Genomic DNA, 20222 nt, shown 5'->3' on the forward strand with positions numbered 1-20222 from the left:
GTTTATTGTGTTTAAATATATGGATGATGAAAATTTATTTAGAAACTCATTTTATGCTTTTAGGATATGATTTTAACTTGTCATCTTACAGGAAAGAAAATTAGAAATTAAAAGAATTGATTGAGGAAAGTGATCAGTGTTTTAGCCAAACAACTTTCATTATTTATATATCTAAAAAATGTTTATTGTTGTAATTGCATTTTTGTGTTATTTGTGTTACTTTTAGGTAAAGAAAAATGCTGCAATTGTATAACTTCTTACAAAGTTCCCTAAAATATCGAAGTTTTTGTTTTTGTATTCTTCACTGCTTGTTGTACAACACAAACTTGGATTATGTGCTTTTTATTGCAAGTTGAAATATTTTTTAGAATATTTTATATTTATTCCAGGACTGGTGGAAGGTGGAAGTTAATGATCGGCAAGGATTTGTACCAGCTGCTTATGTGAAAAAAATCGAAGCTGGTCTCTCCGAAAGTCAACAGAATCTTGCTGATACTAATAGTATTTCTACAAGACAAACTCAGATTGAAACTCAGTATGAGAACTTGCTCTCTCTTGGTAGAGAACGCTGTAGAAAACTCGAGGAAACTTGCAAAGCCTACCAATTGGTTCGAGAAGCTGCTGAGCTAGCTCAGTGGATCAAAGACAAGGTTAGCTTCATGAACTGTTACAGTTATGGACATAAATAACTAACAGACACTTTAAATGTTACTTAATCTTTTATTGATGTAAGGTATACATCGAGCGACTCAGTTAGATAAGTATGGTATACACCGAGGTGGTCAGTTAGGTAAATATGGTATACACCGAGGTATTCAGTTAGGTAAATATAGTATACACTGAGCTAGTCAGTTTTTGTGGACATATTGGGAACTGTTATGTTATTAAAATGGTTAAACCTAATGTGTGCATCCAAATAAATTATAACTAGTTAACAGTTGTGTGCCTGTATAGTATTACAAGTTTTACTGTAATGAAATGTGTATCTCAAAACTGTACTTAGTATTTTAAATTTAACTCTTAAAAAAAACAGGATTTCTGAAAGAAAAGAATATTGTAGCATTATTAAACAATTTTTCAAAACTGTGTTTGTTTGCAGATAAATTAATTTCTTGTTTAGACGTATTTAAAATTCTGACTCAAAATTCATTTCTCTGAATGCCAGATAAAACTGTATTTTTATTAATGTATCCTACTTTTTTAGCCAATATTTTGTCCAGTTATTTCATTTATGTCCTTCTGGTCAAGGTTAAGGTATCTTGACGCTTTTGGATTAGAACTTTACGTTTCTTACATAATATTTAATGTGAAAAGATAAAAGCTTTGGATAGAAAATAAAATATTTTTTCTTCAGACTTGTTATTATATGAATATATTTCTACATTTTTTTTTCTTTTCCAGGAACAAGTTGCTAAAGTTCAAGAGGTTGGAGAGGACTTAGAACAAGTAGAGGTGCTTCAAAAGAAATTTGATGATTTCCAGTATGATCTTAAAGCTAACGAAGTTCGATTGGCTGAGATGAATGAAATTGCCACCCAGTTGATGAACCTTGGACAGACAGAGGCAGCTTTGAAGATTCAGACACAACTTGATGTGAGATATATACATAAACATGTATTTCTATGTTACTGATTTGCTTTTAGAAGCAATCTTATTAAAAGACTTGAAGGTTTCTGACTGGAAAGTTAAATATTGTTTCTTTGGGTAGTTGTAATATATGGCAATAATGTGAACTTTAGTTCTGACTGAATTCAGCTTTTATAAAATAGAGGGGATTTAATTAATATTATTCTCATGCCATTTTTTTTAAAATAAGAAACGCATTAAACTAAACTTTTTGTGGTTTAAGTACTCTGGAAGATTAGGATTAAGAAAATAATTGACCACATTGAAAACAGTTTATACAGGGTGAAGGGCTCTTTAAAGAGCTGGCGGTAAATTTCCGAACTGTCTGTAAGTCAAAGTGTTTGTTCATCAGTTTTTCTAGTGTCAGTAATTCAACATCTTACATTTCATTTTCTATTTTTAATTCATTAAAATATACTGAAACCCTGTAAAAATACTTTAATCACAATGATTTCGTTTTCAGTCATAAGTATCATTTTCTCTTATCAAGGATAACTGGTGTTCATTTTTTATAAACAGAAATGTTGTAAAAATATAATATTTTTTTCTCAAATGCAGGACTTGAACCACAAATGGCAAGATCTTCAACAAGTGACCTCTGAGAGGGCAACTCAGCTTGGGACAGCTCATGAAGTCCAGAGATTTCATCGTGATGTGGATGAAACAAAAGACTGGATACAAGAAAAAGATGAAGCCCTGGAAACTGAAGAATATGGACAAGACCTGCAGAATGTTCAGACTTTGCAGCGGAAACATGAAGGCTTAGAAAGGGACTTGGCTGCTTTGGGAGACAGGGTAATATGGATGTTATATCTTTATTATTGTTTGTTAACTTTTAAAAACATTATCCTCTAGCTATAGTGCTTGTGATAGGAGCTTTTGAGTTTACTGAAAAGTACGTTTTAATACATAACTAATTCTCTTAGTAAACGACTGTCCAAAACAAATTTTGTTTTAATTACAAACGCTGTAAAATTGATAAGAATTTTTTCTTTATTTTTTGTCAACATATTAATATTAAATTTGAAATAACTTGCAGATGTTTTTTTTATCAGAATTATACAGTATTTAGGAGTCTATATTTTTTAATACTTAAGAATAAAAGATGTTTACATGTAATATTTTAGTAATGTGAAAAACGTATTTTTTATGAACTGCTTGAACAATGCAAGAATATGTTTCAGAAGAATGATCGTGTTAGGTTTCAAATAAATCAGTTCTGATGTTTTTAAAACATCTTGTATAAAACCAATTATTAACTGTTTAGATCAAACAACTCGATGAAACTGCCAGTAGATTGATGCAGACACATCCTGACTCAGCTGAAACCATCTACGAAAAACAAAAAGAGATCAAGGAAGAATGGACACGGTTGACTGCCAAGGCAAATGCTCGTAAAGAAAAGTTACTGGATTCTTATGACTTGCAGCGTTTCTCAGCTGACTACAGGCAAGTGTATCATATTTTTCCTCAAAATTCTAGCATAACGTAGTTAATTGAGAGACAACGTATAACTTGAGAAGAATTCAAGTAGTATGTAAACCAAAATTACTCTCCGAGATACATTATTTATAGCCAGCCAAAACTAAGCTGCCTGAAACTGATGGTATATGATATCAAACTTTGTTGTGCAATTGTGTTAGTCCACAATTATTGGTATCAGGCATGTACTGTCAATGTTTTCTAAATAGATTAATGGAATACAGATTTTTAAAATCCTGTTCTCTTCAGAATTATAGTTCATTTAGCAGCTACAATATATTTTTATGCCCTCACTGAAAAGTAATATCAACTTCATTTTATTTTATCCAAATTAATTAGCTATAAAATCACTTTTTTGCTTCCCCCTAGTTGTAAAATGGGTTTAGAACGTTGACACTGGGTGAGTGGCTTATAATGATAATTTTCAGTAGGGCTAAGTAGACCTTTAAAACTGTCTCAACTGTAAACAAAGTGTAAGAGAGTGTGTGGTCTCTCATGTTAACCAAGAAAGCTTAGTGTAGTTCTCTATTGTATACAACATTAATATATGGAGTATATTTATGTGAGAGATTGATAAACTAACATTAAGTGTTTTTGATACAATTGGTAGGCCAAGTTAGCTGCTTGATACTTAAAACACTAATGGCTGTTTCGTTAAAAACTGTTCTTTAAATACTTTGTGAACCTTAGGATCCTTGGTTTAAGTCTGAGCTGTTCAGCTAGGAAGACTTATTCTGATATTCTGGTTTGTATCATGGTACTCACCTAGCAGTTATGCCTTCCCTGAATTGTTTTCACACCATCTATAGGCTTTTATACACTGTTTTCACACCATCACAATGCTTCCCTTCACTGTTTTCACACCATCACAGTGCTTCCCTTCACTGTTTTCACACCATCACAGTGCTTCTTTTCACTGTTATCATGCCATGTGTTTCCCTGCACTGTTTACACCATTTGCCTATTTCAGTTGTTCTCTAGGAGATTACATGAGCACAAACACACATACACAATACCAAGTCAATAAATGATGGTGTGGAGATAAATATTTTTATTTTCTGTTTGCGGATTAAGGGCACTAGGCTGTGATAGTTGAATCATTGGGCCTCCAGACAGTTCGGATACATACGTTTTTTTTAAAGCAACACTAAAGTTTGCAATAAATTATAATAACCTACTTACTGCTATTACTAATATGTTAAAAAAAGTATTGTAACAGTCAGCAGTCTCATTCTAGGGAACCATTTATATTTTTGGTTTGTTTTATATTTCTAAACACAGCATAACATAAACATACTATTTTTGTTTGAACTTTGGGTTTTTTACACTTATCTGTGAGATGGAGGAAGGGAATCACTGATTTTTAATCTCACCTGTACTATGTCCATAGAGACCTGATGTCGTGGATTAATAATATGAAGAGCTTAGTGTCTTCTGACGAATTGGTTAATGATGTCACTGGAGCTGAAGCTTTGTTAGAGCGACATCAGGTAATAAAGCTCAGAAATTGTTTAGTTGTAGTTTTATTGTTGGCATTTTATGATTTAACTATCATATTGAATTTCAGTTTCTTTTTGACAGTTAAACTTTTGTATGCTTGTAAATTAATGCCTTAACAGATCGAATGAATTCACTGTAAATTAACCTCTATCTCCTTTAAAACCTCACATTCTAGTTATTCATTTGTTTCTTTAACTTTTAATTTTTTAATCATGAATAATTAAGGGTTTATTATGCATGCTGTCTCTTTTTTTTGGTAAAGATTATTTAAGTGATTTTTTTAGCTTTTATTATTATCACTAGCTTTACTTGTAGCTGAAGAACTGCTATTACTATAAAAAATAGAAAACCAAAATATTAATACATAAATAATATATATACGTTAGTAGTTTGCAGTCTATTACAGACTTTAAAACAATTTTGAAGTATAAATAATGTTATGAACCATTTTTCCACAAATTTAAATATCTTACAGTTATTATCTGAGATACACTATCACTGATTCTAGCACTGTTCTCTCTAGAACTACCGTGCAGAGATTGATGTCTTCTATGGCATACCTCAGGTACATATACCATTGGAACCAACAACTGCCTTCTCTTTCTTCTGGATTCATTTTGGTTTATTTTTGGTTTATGGTTTGCTTGTTTTTATAATTATGTTTCTTGTTCAGACTTTTCCCCTCCTTTACACCAACGTGTGTTAAGACAGCATATTTTACTTATTACCTCATTTGTGAATGATTGAAAAGAATAAAGTTTTTATTTCGTAGTATAACAATGTATTAATTTTATTAATTGTTTGGAATTAAGAAGCAAAATTTAAATATAACTAATTTTATGTTATATTATTGACATTTTATGAGATGAATATCTATATTTTTATTTTAATATCAGTTTTATTTGACATATAATAAATGTTTTATTTCATCTTATTTGATATTATTTCCTCAATTTATCATTTATTTTTTATATATATATTTTTAGTTCTGTTTACAACCAACAGATATTCACACAGGTCTTGTTCTGCCACTCAGCTGAAAAGAAAATATTTTTTCACATTGCTGTTATTTAAAAGAAATTATTCTAATGAAAGTTTCAATTACTTTAACTAATTGTTTAGTTTAAGAGCATTTAATTACTTGTGATTTTTTAATTTAAATATAACTGAAAAACAAGATTTAGTGTTATTTAGCTTTTCCAGCTCATCCTTATTAACTACAAAATCAACATAGATTTTAGGTTTGACATTTGGAGATTTTTTGATATATATGGTATGACAGGTGCAGCATGATTAGGTGGTTAGAGTGCTTGACTCCTAATCTGGGAGTAGAAAGTTTGAATCCCTGTCACACCAAACAAACAAACTCTTTCAGCCATGGTAGTGTTATTATTTGATGGTCAATCCCACTATTTGTTGGTAAAATAGTAGTCCAAAAGTTGGCAGTGGGTGATGATGACTAGCTGCCTTCCCTCTGGTCATACACTGTTCAATTAAGAACAACTGGCATGTAGCTTTGCACAAAATTAAAAAAGAAAAACTAGTATATGTGCCCAAATCTTTTTATTTTTAAATTATAAAATCACTGGGTTTATTTCCTTTTTATTGTAAAAATGTGTCAAGAAATATCAATGACATGATTTGAATACAAAAGGACAATAAGCTTATAGGTTGTAGTAGGATAACTTATGCTGACGAACTGTATTGCATGTATTTATTAGAACAAAGTTTTCAAGAGACCCGTCTATAGAGATAACATGTATAGGGTATAGTTGAGTAAATAAGACATTACACTGTGATAAAGCAGTGTGAAAGTATGTTGTTTCACACTTGAAATATAAACTGTACGTATTTGCTATTACAACGACATTTACAGAAATTCTAATGTTTTCAAGTAAAGAGAGACAAAAACCTAATCAATTTAAACACATCTTTAGGTACAAAATGTTGTTAAATACTTTCCTGATCTTAGGAACACCGAACTGAAATTGATGCTAGGGCGGGAACTTTCCAAGCCTTCGAACGATTTGGACAGCAGTTATTGCAAAGTGACCACTATGCTAGTGCAGAAGTTCAAGAAAAGTTGGATAAAATCAATGAAGCACGTAAAGAACTTGAAAAGTAAGCGTAAAAAGATGCACATTGTGATTAGTAATATAAACAGTCAAGGATATGTATAGTTTTAGTAATATAAAACAATGAAAGATACTTATAGTTTTAGTAATATAAAACAGTGAAGGATACATATAGTTTTTAGTAATATAAAACAGTGAAAGATACTTATAGTTTTAGTAATATAAAACAGTGAAGGATACATATAGTTTTTAGTAATGTAAAACAGTCAAGGATATGTATAGTTTTAGTAATATAAAACAGTGAAGGATACATATAGTTTTTAGTAATATAAACAGCCAAAGATACTTATAGTTTTAGTAATATAAAACAGTCAAGGATATGTATAGTTTAAGTAATATAAAACAGTGGAGGATACGTATAGTTTTTAGTAATATAAAACAGTGGAGGATACGTATAGTTTTTAGTAACATAAAACAGTGAAGGATATATATAGTTCTACTAATATAAAACAGTCAAGGGTACATATAGTTCTACTAATATAAAACAGTCAAGGGTACATATAGTTGTAGTAATATTAAACAGTCAAGGATAAGTATAGTTTTTGTAATATAAACAATCAAGGATAAGTATAGTTTTAGTAATATAAAATAATCAAATGCAAACGAACATGGCAGGAGTTTAGTTTAGAGAGAGAGAAGTCTGAAGAATTCTCTCTCCAGCTGGGGTGGTCAGGAACATTGTGGTTCCTCTTCGTCCCCTCACATGAAATATTATTTAATTTTGCTTGGGATTTACTTGTATTTTACTTTGACTTGTTTAAGGTGATGAAATGCAGTGGGGTATTATAAAAATAACAGGTGAGAAATGGGGGAGCGAGACAAAGGCGACACAAGAGAAGTAAATCACGCCAGAGCCCTCAGTCTAATAAGCCGATGAGATATCAACTCAAAACAGCCCGATTCAGAGCTGAGCAAGAATATTGCCTTGGCTGGGATCTAAAGATCCAATGCCTGAGATTTGGATGTGGGGGGAAATGGGAGTGCCCCAAGAAAACCCACTTTCACAGGACAAGCACTGAAAATTTTACCTATTCTGTGCCCAGATCTGAAAGGACAAACATATAAATTTAAACATATATTCACCCTATGTGTGATTATTTATTTTGTTGAGTGATTTGTAATTTTTGAAATATATTATATTATAAAGTAATCTGTTCCCATAACAGTTTTTATTATGCTTATGTTTTTGCTAAAATTTTTTACAGGTTATTGTAGGTTAAATGTTTATATCAAAACAAATAACAGTATTAATACATTATTCACATTTTCATGTTATTTATTGATATTTTTTGTTATAATACTGAGAAAAAAACATCCATGTAACTATTACACGTTGAAACTAAGTTTTGTAGGTTAGGTTTTTATATGTTTGTTTTTAATTGTTGTATTTTGGGCTTGTGCATTCCTACTTGTAAAATGTGTTTAAATGATCTGTCATTCTTACTTCGTTGTAAGCACAGATTAAACTTAATAACTGGTGTGTAACAACTTATAACCTTGTTGTATTACACATTATATCAATACACAGCAGTTAAAACTAATGGCACGTGTACTAGTAGAACATTTAGTTTAGAAAGATAAATTAAACATAATGGAAATATTTCTTACGTTGGGCAACAAATTTGATACAAAGAAATTAAGTTTGTTTTCATAATGCATTGCTAAAAACAAATAAATGTTTAATAATATACACTAGATATCTAAAAATGAGGTTTTGACCACTCTCAAACTTTCATAAAATGTATAATCAGTGATTTATTGTCCAATGATTAAAGCCTTGAGACTGAGCACAGATGTAACACCACACGTTTTAACATTTTATTTCATCATCATCAGGCCTTGGAACAGTTCCATTTTTAAATAGTTACTGTGTGCCATCAAGAGTTGGTTTCTTTTAACAACCATATTAGTTAAAAATTTACATGAGCATTGTTTCAATCTCATAACATCTGGTTTAAGAAATATAACTACAGATCTTTTGGGATTGGAACAATGTTCGTGTAAATTTTTGAACAACATGGTTGTTAAATGTTTGTTTCTTTCCAGTGCATGGATTGCCAGACGTATGAAGTTAGATCAGTGCCTGGAACTTCAGCTGTTCTATAGAGACTGCGAGCAGGCCGAGAACTGGATGGGCAACCGTGAAGCCTTCCTCAGCTCTGACGACATGGGAGGAGACAATGTAGAAACCTTAATTAAGAGACATGAAGATTTTGACAAAGCTATCAACGTGCAGGAGGAGAAAATAAGAACGTTGGCACACATGGCTGACCAACTGGTTTCTGGTGACCACTATGATTCAGATGCCATCAAAGAAAAGAAGGAGCAGGTGCTTGATAGGTGTGCACACGTTTTTGAGAAAATATGTATGTTACCATCATTAGTTACATAAATTGTTGAATTAAATGGAATGTTGTAGTCTGAGGTGAGGTATGAGATAATGTAACAAACTACAACAGATATATGTTTGTCTTTGAGGTTGCAGTGATTTTTTATTGTTCTTTAATACCCCTTAATATTTACAAGAATGTGTGTAGTTAGTTATATAAGTATGGTATATACTCGTATCTAGTTAGTTGGCCCAGCATGACCAGATGGTTAAGGCACTCAACTTGTAATTCGAATCCCTGTCACACTAAACACACTCGCTCTTTTGGCTGTGGGAGCATTATAATGTGATGGTCAATCCCACTATTTGTTGGTAAAAGAGTAGCTCAAGAGTTGGCAGCAGGTGGTGATGACTAACTACCTTCCCTCTAATCTTACACTGCTAAATTAGCCTTCGTGTAGCTTGGCATGAAATTCGAAACAAACCAAGTTAATTAAATCAGTATAATACATGGATAATGTTATATTATTCCTACATAAACTAGAAAATAATTGTTACAGGTACTGGCAATTAAGATTTTTTTACACAGTTACATAATAAGTATAAAAATTTTAAAAAGTACATTTTTTTCACTAGAGGGTGCTAGCTACTTAAAAGTAGCTAAGTTTGAAATTATTTTGTTATATCGAGGTGGAAAGACTTTTCAACAGCTATGGTGTGTCTCGACTTTTCTGTGTTATACTAGAAAATATATTCAAGGAAAAGGGAGGAGGTTAGAAATATGAATTGTGTAAGAAATATAAAGGTAGGTCTTGTTGTTGTACTTAAATTATTTTATTATTTTCATAAGGGTGGAAGTTAGGAGCTGTATACAGTAGAATTGTTAGGGGTGGTTTCATTTCTGCTTTAGTAATTATAAGAATTTTTAGGGGTAACTGTCTTCCCACAGTTGGCTATAGACAGTGAAAAGCAGTAGGAATTGAGATGTGGGTGTGAACACTCGTTTTCATATCTTTAATTTATTTTCCATGATGGCTGACTAGCTTAACATCAGTGTTTGGATTTTGTCTAATAGATGGGATATCCCCAGTGCATGTGGGAGCTGTTATCACAGACATTATCTGCTGTGGATTTAAGATGACAACTAGGACTGACTATGGATTCTTTACTGAAATGTTCTTGACACTTTTATATACCAAGCTGGTCAGTTTGATAGGTATGATATACCAGGCTGGTCTGTTTGATAGGAATGATACATGCCAGACTAGTCAGTTTGACAGGTATGGTACATATCAGGCTGATCAATTTGATAAGTTTTAGCCTTTTACATTGAAGACAGATTTGGATAAAGCTACTTTTGTGTTGTCTCAACTATCCAGGACTTTGTTACAGGATTAATGGTTTTAGACATATTTTCCTGACATAACCTGAGCCAACTGATTCCTTTAGAAAGTGGAATGCATGCTACAGATTACTTTAGCATCATTTCTGATCACGTGCATCCATCAATTTTTTGTGTGTACCACAATGTAGATGGCTACTTCTAACATATCAATATTCCCTTCCACTTTACCCAAATTGTATGTGCATGGCTTGAGGAATATGACCGAGACTTTAGGTATGTCCCAAAGCCACCACAATCCCCAAATCTTAATCTAATTGGGCATCTGTAGGATAAATTTGAAAGACAAAATTTTCATCATGATTCTACTCCTGTCTTGCTCTCTTTCTACTGCATTAATAACTGAATGGAAAACATTCCATTTGGAAACCATGCAGCACTGTGTAGATCTACAGTTACATTTTGTAAAGATCGTTATTCAGGCAAAAGGTGGCCCAACCTGTTACTAGGTATAGTTCATAATAAAATAGCCATATTCTGTGTGTATATATATATATATGTATATTATATTGATATATAATTCTTATAAATCATAATATATCCATGTTTGCTTTATGTTACTTGAAATTTAAAGCATTCTCCACAGAAAACAGTTTCCTTTTATTCTCTGTAAAATAAAAAAAAATTGTATAAGAACTTGAAACATAACAAGGTTTAGTGTGTTCCATTGGAAATATTTGAAACGAATATTGTGTCCGAGCTGCTTATAATTTTCATACCACTTTTTTGTAACTTCTCTAGGGACCTTATGACCACGTAATGTATGCAAATATAATTTTCCCACGTAACTATATTGTATTAAAAATTGATATTTTTACTTACAGATGGCACCACCTTAAAGAAGCTCTTATTGACAAGAGGTCAAAACTTGGTGAATCTCAGTCTCTGCAACAGTTCAGTAGAGATGCTGATGAGATAGAGAACTGGATCGCAGAAAAGATACAGATAGCCACAGATGAGTCGTATAGAGATCCTGCTAACATCCAAGTGAGTGACGAAATAAAAGATCCAAGTTTAGATCAACTTTTGTAGGTTGAAGGGAGAAGTTTATATGTGATTAATGAGGGTTAAGATTTGAAAACATATTAATAACAAAAACTGACCATTCTGAAAAGTTTTAAATTTTATTGGTAAACACCTAAAAATACTTTTAATGTGAAAACTCAACTAAATCTAATATCTAAATCTTCAAATCCAAACTTGATTAAACCAATTTAATGCTAGTTTCAATCAAAATAAACTCTCGTAATAAATTTGGCTTCCTGGTGGTACTACAGTATGCATCCTGAAAACTGGGTTTTGATGCCTGTAGTTGGTACAGCACATATATATATGTAGCCCATTGTGTTGCTTTGTGCATAATAACAAAGAAACAAATGTAATAAGTTTGTACACTCTGTTAAAATAATTAATCAGCATACAATTAATTAATATAAATTAGATTATTTTAGTTTTACTAGTGTAACTTTATATGAGGTGAAGTCACTACCAAATATGTAAAGTAGTAGTTCAAATGTTTCATTTTGCAAAATTAAAAAAAAAACATTAATTGGTCATTTTAGCAGTCATCTTTGCTTTTCTATAACGTGCAATTTCTTTTAAATTAATTTTTCGAAATGAGTGTTACATGATTGTTACATTCATCCATATAATATAAAACTGTAGAGTTGCTAATGTCAGATGTGATGAGCAGTGAATCATTTTCAATAGATTAAACAACCTCTTATTATGTATTAGTTTGATTGAAGTTTGAATTGAAGTAGAAGAAATGTATTATTGACATTTCCGTAATTAATCATATGGATACTAAAGAAAGTTATTGGTTGAAATATCATTTTATTCATATAGAATGCTTATGATTGTGATAAAAATTGATCATATAAAGTTATGGCTAACAGTTGAAGAATTAATATTAAATTTAAAGTTGTATTTTTTAAATCAGTCAAAGTGTAATCAATCAAGAAAGGTAAACTTATTTCAGTTTTTTATTGTTTAGTTAATTGTGTTAAATTAATAAACGGGTGTCTTAAAGGTTTTGGATTTTTGATTAAAAATCTTGTAATCATTGAAACAGAGCAAACACCAGAAACATCAAGCTTTTGAAGCTGAAATTGCTGCTAATGCTGACAGAGTTCAGGCTGTTTTGGGCCTTGGTCAAAACCTAATCGACAAGCACCAGTGTGCTGGCTCAGAGGAAGCAGTGAAGGCTAGACTTGTGTCTCTTGCTGACCAGTGGGAGCACCTGACCCAGAAATCATCAGAGAAAAGCTTGAAGTTAAAAGAAGTGAACAAAGAAAGATCATTTAATGCTGCCATAAAAGATCTAGACTTTTGGTTAGGCGAGGTTAGTTTTGTAGTTTCTGTGTTTTCATTTTACTTCTTTTGGTATGCACTTTGTTAATACTTAAATATTAATAATGAAATGTGTGCAAACATTTTATACTCAGCAAAACATACTAAACAGAAACAAAATAATAAAATTATCTTTTGGAATGGTGAACCGGTATTTTCACTGGTGTTCAAAAGGTTGTGGTAATTTTATGAAGTGAGAAAGAGTTTGCATTTAAAACATGAAATTTTGACACTATCTCTCTCTCTCCTTGTACTTTTCTGTCCACTATATACTCCTGTTACCAGTTACTGGATTTTCTAATGACTTTCTGATATAGAGGAATAAAGGGGAATACACTTTAACATAATATTACACTTTGTAAAACCACTTCTGTATACAGGAAAGGCATTTTAAAATTTTCAAATAAATATTCTGGGTGTTGTAAAAGTTACATCACTTTTGTACAAAATTATGTTATTATATGTATTATTTTTTCCTTAAGTTCATTCTCGTTAGTATATAAACCTTACTGATGTAATATTATTCTAGGTGGACTCTCTTTTGGAAACAGATGATTCTGGAAAAGACTTAGCTTCAGTACAGAATCTGATCAAGAAACATCAGCTTGTAGAAGCTGACATCACTGTTCATGAGGACCGTATCAAGGACATGAACAACTTGGCTGATGGTCTGGTAGAGTCAGGACAGTTTGACTCTGAATCTGTGCAGGAGAGACGTACTTCCATTAACGAAAGATATGAACGTGTCAAAACTCTTGCTGGTTATCGTAGGTCTCGACTTGATGAGGCTTACACTCTTCATCAGTTCTTCAGGGACATTGGAGATGAAGAATCTTGGATTAAGTGAGTTTCTTATTACTTTTACATGATAAAACATATACGTACCTCTAAATATGATGTGTATAAACACACTTCCACATGATAAAATGTATGTGTACCTCTAGATATCATGTGTATAAACACATTTTCAAATGATAAAACGTATATGGATTTCTGGATATGATGTGTATAAATACTTTCACATGATAAAACGTATTTGGATCTCTGGATATGATGTGTACAAACACACTTTCATGTGATAAAACGTGTATGGACCTCTAAATATGATGTGTATAAACACACTTTTATGTGAGAAAATGTATATGTACCTCTAAATATGATATATATATATAAACACGTAAGTAAAAACAGGTCTTTAAAATTATTTGTCTTTTACAATAAATAAATAAAACAAAAAGGTAATAGTGATATTCAGTATAAGATTAACTTTGATTGCATGCCTGTACCACTTGCATATACTATAAATAACCCAAGTGGAGTAGATGTATGATAATTTTTAGAGTGGTTAGATAGCACAAGTGTTAAATTTTATCATGATGTGGGAAAAAGATATATACTCCTGGAATTCTTTATGCAAACATATAGTACATAATTGAAAGTTATTATTTATACATAGGGTCACTTAACTCTGTTTTTAGAAAGTCAGTATGGCCATTTGTGATATTGGTATGAAAATGTTAAATTTAAAATTGACAGAGAAAAGAAGCTCCTTCTTAGCTCAGATGATTATGGCCGTGACTTAACTGGAGTCCAAAATCTTCGTAAGAAACACAAGAGGTTTGAGACCGAGCTAGCTTCTCATGAGCCAACCATCCAAGATGTCCAGGAAGCAGGTCAGAAACTAATGGCTGAATCAAATATTGGGGTGCCTGAAATTGAACAGAGACTTAAAGCATTAGCTCAAGCCTGGCAGGAAGTTAAGGAGGTCAGAAATTCTATCTGGAATGACAGAATTTGAACAGATATTTATAATTTTAACAATAAATATTATGTGCTGTTTACTTTTCTTAAATTTGTAATAATAATTGAGGCCTAGGTATAGTTTTTAATTCACTACTGGAAATAAGCTTGTCGTGGAAGAATGTGTTCTATCAAAAGGTTTTGGAATAATACCATTTGTTGGAATTCTCTAATTTGGTGCAGTAAAATGCAAACCTATTTAAATGTGTGTGATGTTCATAGTAAATATACTTTTGTTTTTAATCCAACTATTGATCAAATTATATACAGTCTGAGTAGTGTATTGTGTAGTTAGGAAAATAATTATGCTTCTAGAAATGTAATTTCTTCCTCACCCCCATTGGCTGAGTGGTAATGTTCGTGCTCAAATACCTGTGGAGTGCATAGCATGGCTACCACATTTTACAGTTATGTGTGTAATAACGAACAAACAAATAGAAATATGAGTGAGATAGCAAAAAAGAAACTGCAGATTAACATTTCTGAGATATTAACCATTAGAATTTAGTAACTATTTAGACAGTTAAAGTATTATGATATTTTGGAGCCAGAGATTTAAAAAGACAAGAAACAATTAAGTTAATTGCATAACCTAGTTACACAAATTTATAATGTGTATGTTATAACCACTAAATATGATTGTCCAGTAAAGTTTATTTATAATGTGTATGGTATAACCACTAAATATGATTGTCCAGTAAAGTTTATTTATAATGTGTATGTTATAACCACTAAATATGTTTGTCCAGTAAAGTTTATTTATAATGTGTATGTTATAACCACTAAATATGTTTGTCCAGTAAAGTTTATTTATAATGTGTATGTTATAACCACTAAATATGGTTGTCAGGTAAAGTTTATTTTATTAATTTCTTTTTTTATTTTTGAATTAAAAACTGGTGTATTTTTGGAATCTGTATGTGTAACGGTGAAGGACATTAAAGGAAAACATTGAATTTGTTTATGCCCCTAGCTGTGTTTCTTCTGTAAGAGCATACAGTAGTTCTCTTAGAAAAAGTAGTATGTTTTTCTAGATTTGTATAAACATTAATTGAGTTTTAAAATGTTATGTGCTACATGTTACAGAATTGTTGATGCCAAAATATATATGTTACTGATATTGTACTGGTTACAATCTTGATAATTTTCATCCAGCTTCAAAGTTTATTAACTAAATTACAGTAAAATATTTTTGGCCTTTAAAGGCTTATTGCCATAATTTGATAATACATTAATTCAAAATGAAGCTTCCATTCCTTGAGACCAGTTAGCTCAAAATAGTGGTTCTCAGCTTTATACTCACAGCAGTATCTTTGTAAACACCTTATGGTGTTTTAAGGGGTATCGCCTGTGCTTCAATTTAGTGACTTTGTGAAGGTATTTATAAATCAGGTTGTGAAAACAAATATAAAAAGATTAAGATTTTGAATAATACGAATATTAATTCTTGTATTTTTCACTTTAATTTACTGATAACACTAATGTCTTTCATTAAAAATTTTTAGATGTCCAATAATCGAGGAAACAAGTTAGAAGAATCTTTGACTTATCAGCAGTTCCTTGCCAAGGTGGAAGAGGAAGAAGCTTGGATTTCTGAAAAACAGCAACTTTTATCTGTTGAAGATTATGGTGACAACATGGCTGCTGTACAGGTAATCCCACAATTTTTAGTGGGTATCTATTTATACATTTGTTAACTTTTTAATATTATTTTTCTCTTTAAGTCTTTTCAGTTTATGAGGCTTAAGTCTTTACAGTAAATGTCTGTGATTTGTTGGTGATGATAAATCTCAACAATAAACAGACAGCACACAATCCTCTTGATTAAAAATATGTTCAAAACAAGTCAAATGTTTATATATATATAATCATTATAATGTCGGTCACCACAGTTAAATCTAGAACTTTAAAATACTAATGCTCTTTTACACCAAAGTCCACACAAGCTGGTTCAATTACTTTATAACACGATTGCCAAGATGAATTATTATTCTCTATCTCTGTTATCACAATACAAGCTGTGAAACTCACTTCCAGTATAACTGTTAATTTATCACAGTTGTCTGCTTTTCATCAAAGTCCACACAGGTTGGTTCAATCAATTTATAACACCCTTTGACAAGACAAATTATTCTTCTTTAGCTCTGTTGTTGCAATACAACTTGTGATACCTTCACTTTAGAAATTTTCCTTAAGCCTAAACTGACAATCATGCAGTCTAACTTCACTTTTTTCACATTTATTACTTCCTCTCTGTATGTGCACATATTTATAACAGGACAGAAAAATCGAGACATATTACTAGCCCTATAGTAACAACAATATTAAACATAACAAGAAAGACATAAGCTATGAGAAAGATGACATCAACAGTATTATTAAAGCCAGGTAGAACAGTTGAACTATGTACACAACATATGACTTGTATAGAACTACCTAATGAACCTGTTAAATCTATCACTTTTAAAACAATTAACTTTCAACATTTGTTATGATAACCAAGTAATCATTAAATACTAAATCACTAAATAATAACTATTAAACTAAACAGTCTTGTGTATCAAACAAGGCTTAAAAATGTATCTATATTAAGGTATAGGGAATGCAAAATTATTTTTAAAAATATCCAGCTATCCGTGATGTGAAATGACAATAAAATACATAAAAAACATAATTGAATGCCAACTAAAAATGGCATTTTCGAGGTAATTCTTACTAAATGTTTGGACGACTTGCATAATTCTTGCTATGTTATGTAACTTATTTTGATCAAGTAAATGATAATTTATGATTTCTTACAAGTTGTTCATATTGCTTCTTTATTTTGGTACCCATGGTGGGCACAGCATAAATAGCCCATTGGATAGGTTTGTGCTTAGAAAAAGACAAAATAAAAATCTTTATTTTAAACAATTGTAGAATGTATAATTTAAATAACTTTATTTTTAAAACAACAATTTTTAGCTTTAGAGACAAAAAGTAAACAAAAATCATTTGCTTTACTTGAATAATTAAATAATACATTTAGATTAAGGAAAAAAAATATTAATTATATTTTGGTTTAATTTCAGCAAGAACAAAAGTTTGAGATTAATTTCAGGAAGAACTAAACAACTGCTACTTACTTTTGCATTAATTACTCTTACCTTTATGAAAATGTCAAGTAAAGTAACTATAGTTACTTTGTAAAGCTATATTTTTGTAGAATGGCTATAGTCATGGTTAGGTATTTCACCTCACTTTAGAATTATATATTTTTTTTTAGAATTTTTCCAAGTTATATGTGGGTTATATATGAACCATACAGCAGGTCTACAGGTGTTATGAATACTTCTTAAAGTTTGCTTTTTTATTTTGTAAAGAAAATTATATTACAGCAGTTAACCAATGTTAATTGTTTTATGTGAATAATATATTATTAAGGATACACTTTCGCTGTGAAAATGAAATGGCAACATATAGAAAACAGCACATGAACATTAACTGAATATATATTCTAGCTCAAGGATGACATAATAAAGGAAAACCTGCATATATCTCTTTGCCTCAGGTGATTTGATTTGAAAGTTCTAATATTAAATCACTAGTGTATTAATTAAGTTGTTTTAGTAGTTAAAGTTTAGACTTAGTAATATATTTAAATTTTTGATTATTATTGCTAGTTGTTTAATATCTTGTACGAATTAGGCATGACCTAGTGGTTAATGTTGCAGGTGTGGATATAGGAGTATATGTTACACGTCCCATTATTACTAAAAACAGTTATTTGTGGCTGTGCATCATAAAATCCTACTACTTAATTAGAGTGGTCCAACAGTGTCAGTGGGTATTATTTACTAGTTGCCTTCTAGTCTATCATATAAGAATTAAAGATGGTTTGTGGAGATATTCTTTGTGTGAATATAGAAAGCAAACAATTTGTCTGACTTTATAATATTATCTATTTATCTGCAGTGTTCTTGCTGATATTCGTCTACTAGGTATTGAGTATGAGTGCTTTCAGTTAGGCTTATTTTAAGTGTGTGTTGTTTTGAATACGTCATCATAGGAACCTTTAAAACTTACCAATCTTCTTTCTTACATCTATGGATTTGTATTTTTTTGTAATAAAATCCTTGATTTTTAGTCCTGTAATTTTAAGACTGTACAGTTATATAGTCTTTTGGTATTTCGTTTGTCAGAAAGTGAATGGTTCTTTGTCTCACTTTCTATCTCTGTTGATGTTATTTTTTTCACCATGAATATAGTCAACTTCAGTCTTTTTGTTATGAAATGCTTATATGAAAAAAGTCAACCTTTTTTATGTAACTCCCCTTTATCCCTGTCTTCACTATTTGTACTGTTGTTTATACATAGTATTTAAACCTAGCTTCAGAAACAATCTAACTTCTGATGCTTTTATAGTCTCGTATTGTTTCTTCATTGTTACCTTTATGGAGAAACAATGGATCTCTTATTTATCTGATTTACATTTTAAATAGTGTAGTAGTAGTTTTGAGTGTTATATAGTGTTGCAGTAGTTTTGAGTGTTATATAGTGTTGCAGTAGTTTTGAGTGTTACTTAGTGTTGTAATAGTTTGGAGCATTAAATAGTGTTGTAGTTTCAGGTGATAGTTCTAATTCTTTATTCTTTGACCCAAGTGCTGTTATTTATATGAGAACAAGTCAATATTTTAATGTAACTGATCCTTTGATTTAACTCCAGGCAACCAATCAGTCCTAAAACCTTCAATATAGTAGACTAGACTTTCCAAAAAAATGTTAACAATTTGTTAATGATAAGTGTGAACTCAATTTTAGGGGTTATTTGTTAATGATAAGTATGAACTCAATTTTAGGGGTAATTTGTTAATGATAAGTATGAACTCAATTTTAGGGGTAATTTGTTAATGATAAGTATGAACTCAATTTTAGGGGTTATTTGTTAATGATAAGTATGAACTCAATTTTAGGGGTAATTTGTTAATGATAAGTATGAACTCAATTTTAGGGGTTATTTGTTAATGATAAGTATGAACTCAATTTTAGGGGTAATTTGTTAATGATAAGTATGAACTCAATTTTAGGGGTAATTTGTTAATGATAAGTATGAACTCAATTTTAGGGGTAATTTGTTAATGATAAGTATGAACTCAATTTTAGGGGTAATTTGTTAATGATAAGTATGAACTCAATTTTAGGGGTAATTTGTTAATGATAAGTATGAACTCAATTTTAGGGGTAATTTGTTAATGATAAGTATGAACTCAATTTTAGGGGTTATTTGTTAATGATAAGTATGAACTCAATTTTAGGGGTAATTTGTTAATGATAAGTATGAACTCAATTTTAGGGGTAATTTGTTAATGATAAGTATGAACTCAATTTTAGGGGTAATTTGTTAATGATAAGTATGAACTCAATTTTAGGGGTAATTTGTTAATGATAAGTATGAACTCAATTTTAGGGGTAATTTGTTAATGATAAGTATGAACTCAATTTTAGGGGTAATTTGTTAATGATAAGTATGAACTCAATTTTAGGGGTAATTTGTTAATGATAAGTATGAACTCAATTTTAGGGGTAATTTGTTAATGATAAGTATGAACTCAATTTT

At 30.7% G+C, this 20222-nt stretch overlaps 1 protein-coding gene across 4 annotated transcripts in view; it reads left to right on the plus strand.

Moving 5' to 3' along the window:
* The window catches only part of LOC143243721 (spectrin alpha chain-like), a 66917-nt gene that overhangs the window by 32620 nt on the left and 14075 nt on the right, over nucleotides 1-20222 (plus strand). For 3 of the 4 annotated variants that reach the window (XM_076487364.1, XM_076487374.1, XM_076487372.1), the window contains exons 25-37: nucleotides 390-650; nucleotides 1402-1593; nucleotides 2185-2421; nucleotides 2894-3075; nucleotides 4499-4598; nucleotides 5132-5173; nucleotides 6581-6729; nucleotides 8790-9083; nucleotides 11299-11461; nucleotides 12549-12818; nucleotides 13356-13669; nucleotides 14363-14591; nucleotides 16132-16278. In XM_076487364.1, the coding sequence (XP_076343479.1) occupies nucleotides 390-650; nucleotides 1402-1593; nucleotides 2185-2421; nucleotides 2894-3075; nucleotides 4499-4598; nucleotides 5132-5173; nucleotides 6581-6729; nucleotides 8790-9083; nucleotides 11299-11461; nucleotides 12549-12818; nucleotides 13356-13669; nucleotides 14363-14591; nucleotides 16132-16278 (2580 nt within the window). The remainder of the gene's footprint in view (nucleotides 1-389; nucleotides 651-1401; nucleotides 1594-2184; nucleotides 2422-2893; nucleotides 3076-4498; nucleotides 4599-5131; nucleotides 5174-6580; nucleotides 6730-8789; nucleotides 9084-11298; nucleotides 11462-12548; nucleotides 12819-13355; nucleotides 13670-14362; nucleotides 14592-16131; nucleotides 16279-20222) is intronic. The other variant, XM_076487379.1, reaches the window with a different exon arrangement.

The sequence above is a fragment of the Tachypleus tridentatus genome, chromosome 2 (assembly GCF_004210375.1).
Source record: "Tachypleus tridentatus isolate NWPU-2018 chromosome 2, ASM421037v1, whole genome shotgun sequence".
In the NCBI taxonomy this organism is placed as follows: Eukaryota; Metazoa; Arthropoda; class Merostomata; order Xiphosura; family Limulidae; genus Tachypleus; species Tachypleus tridentatus.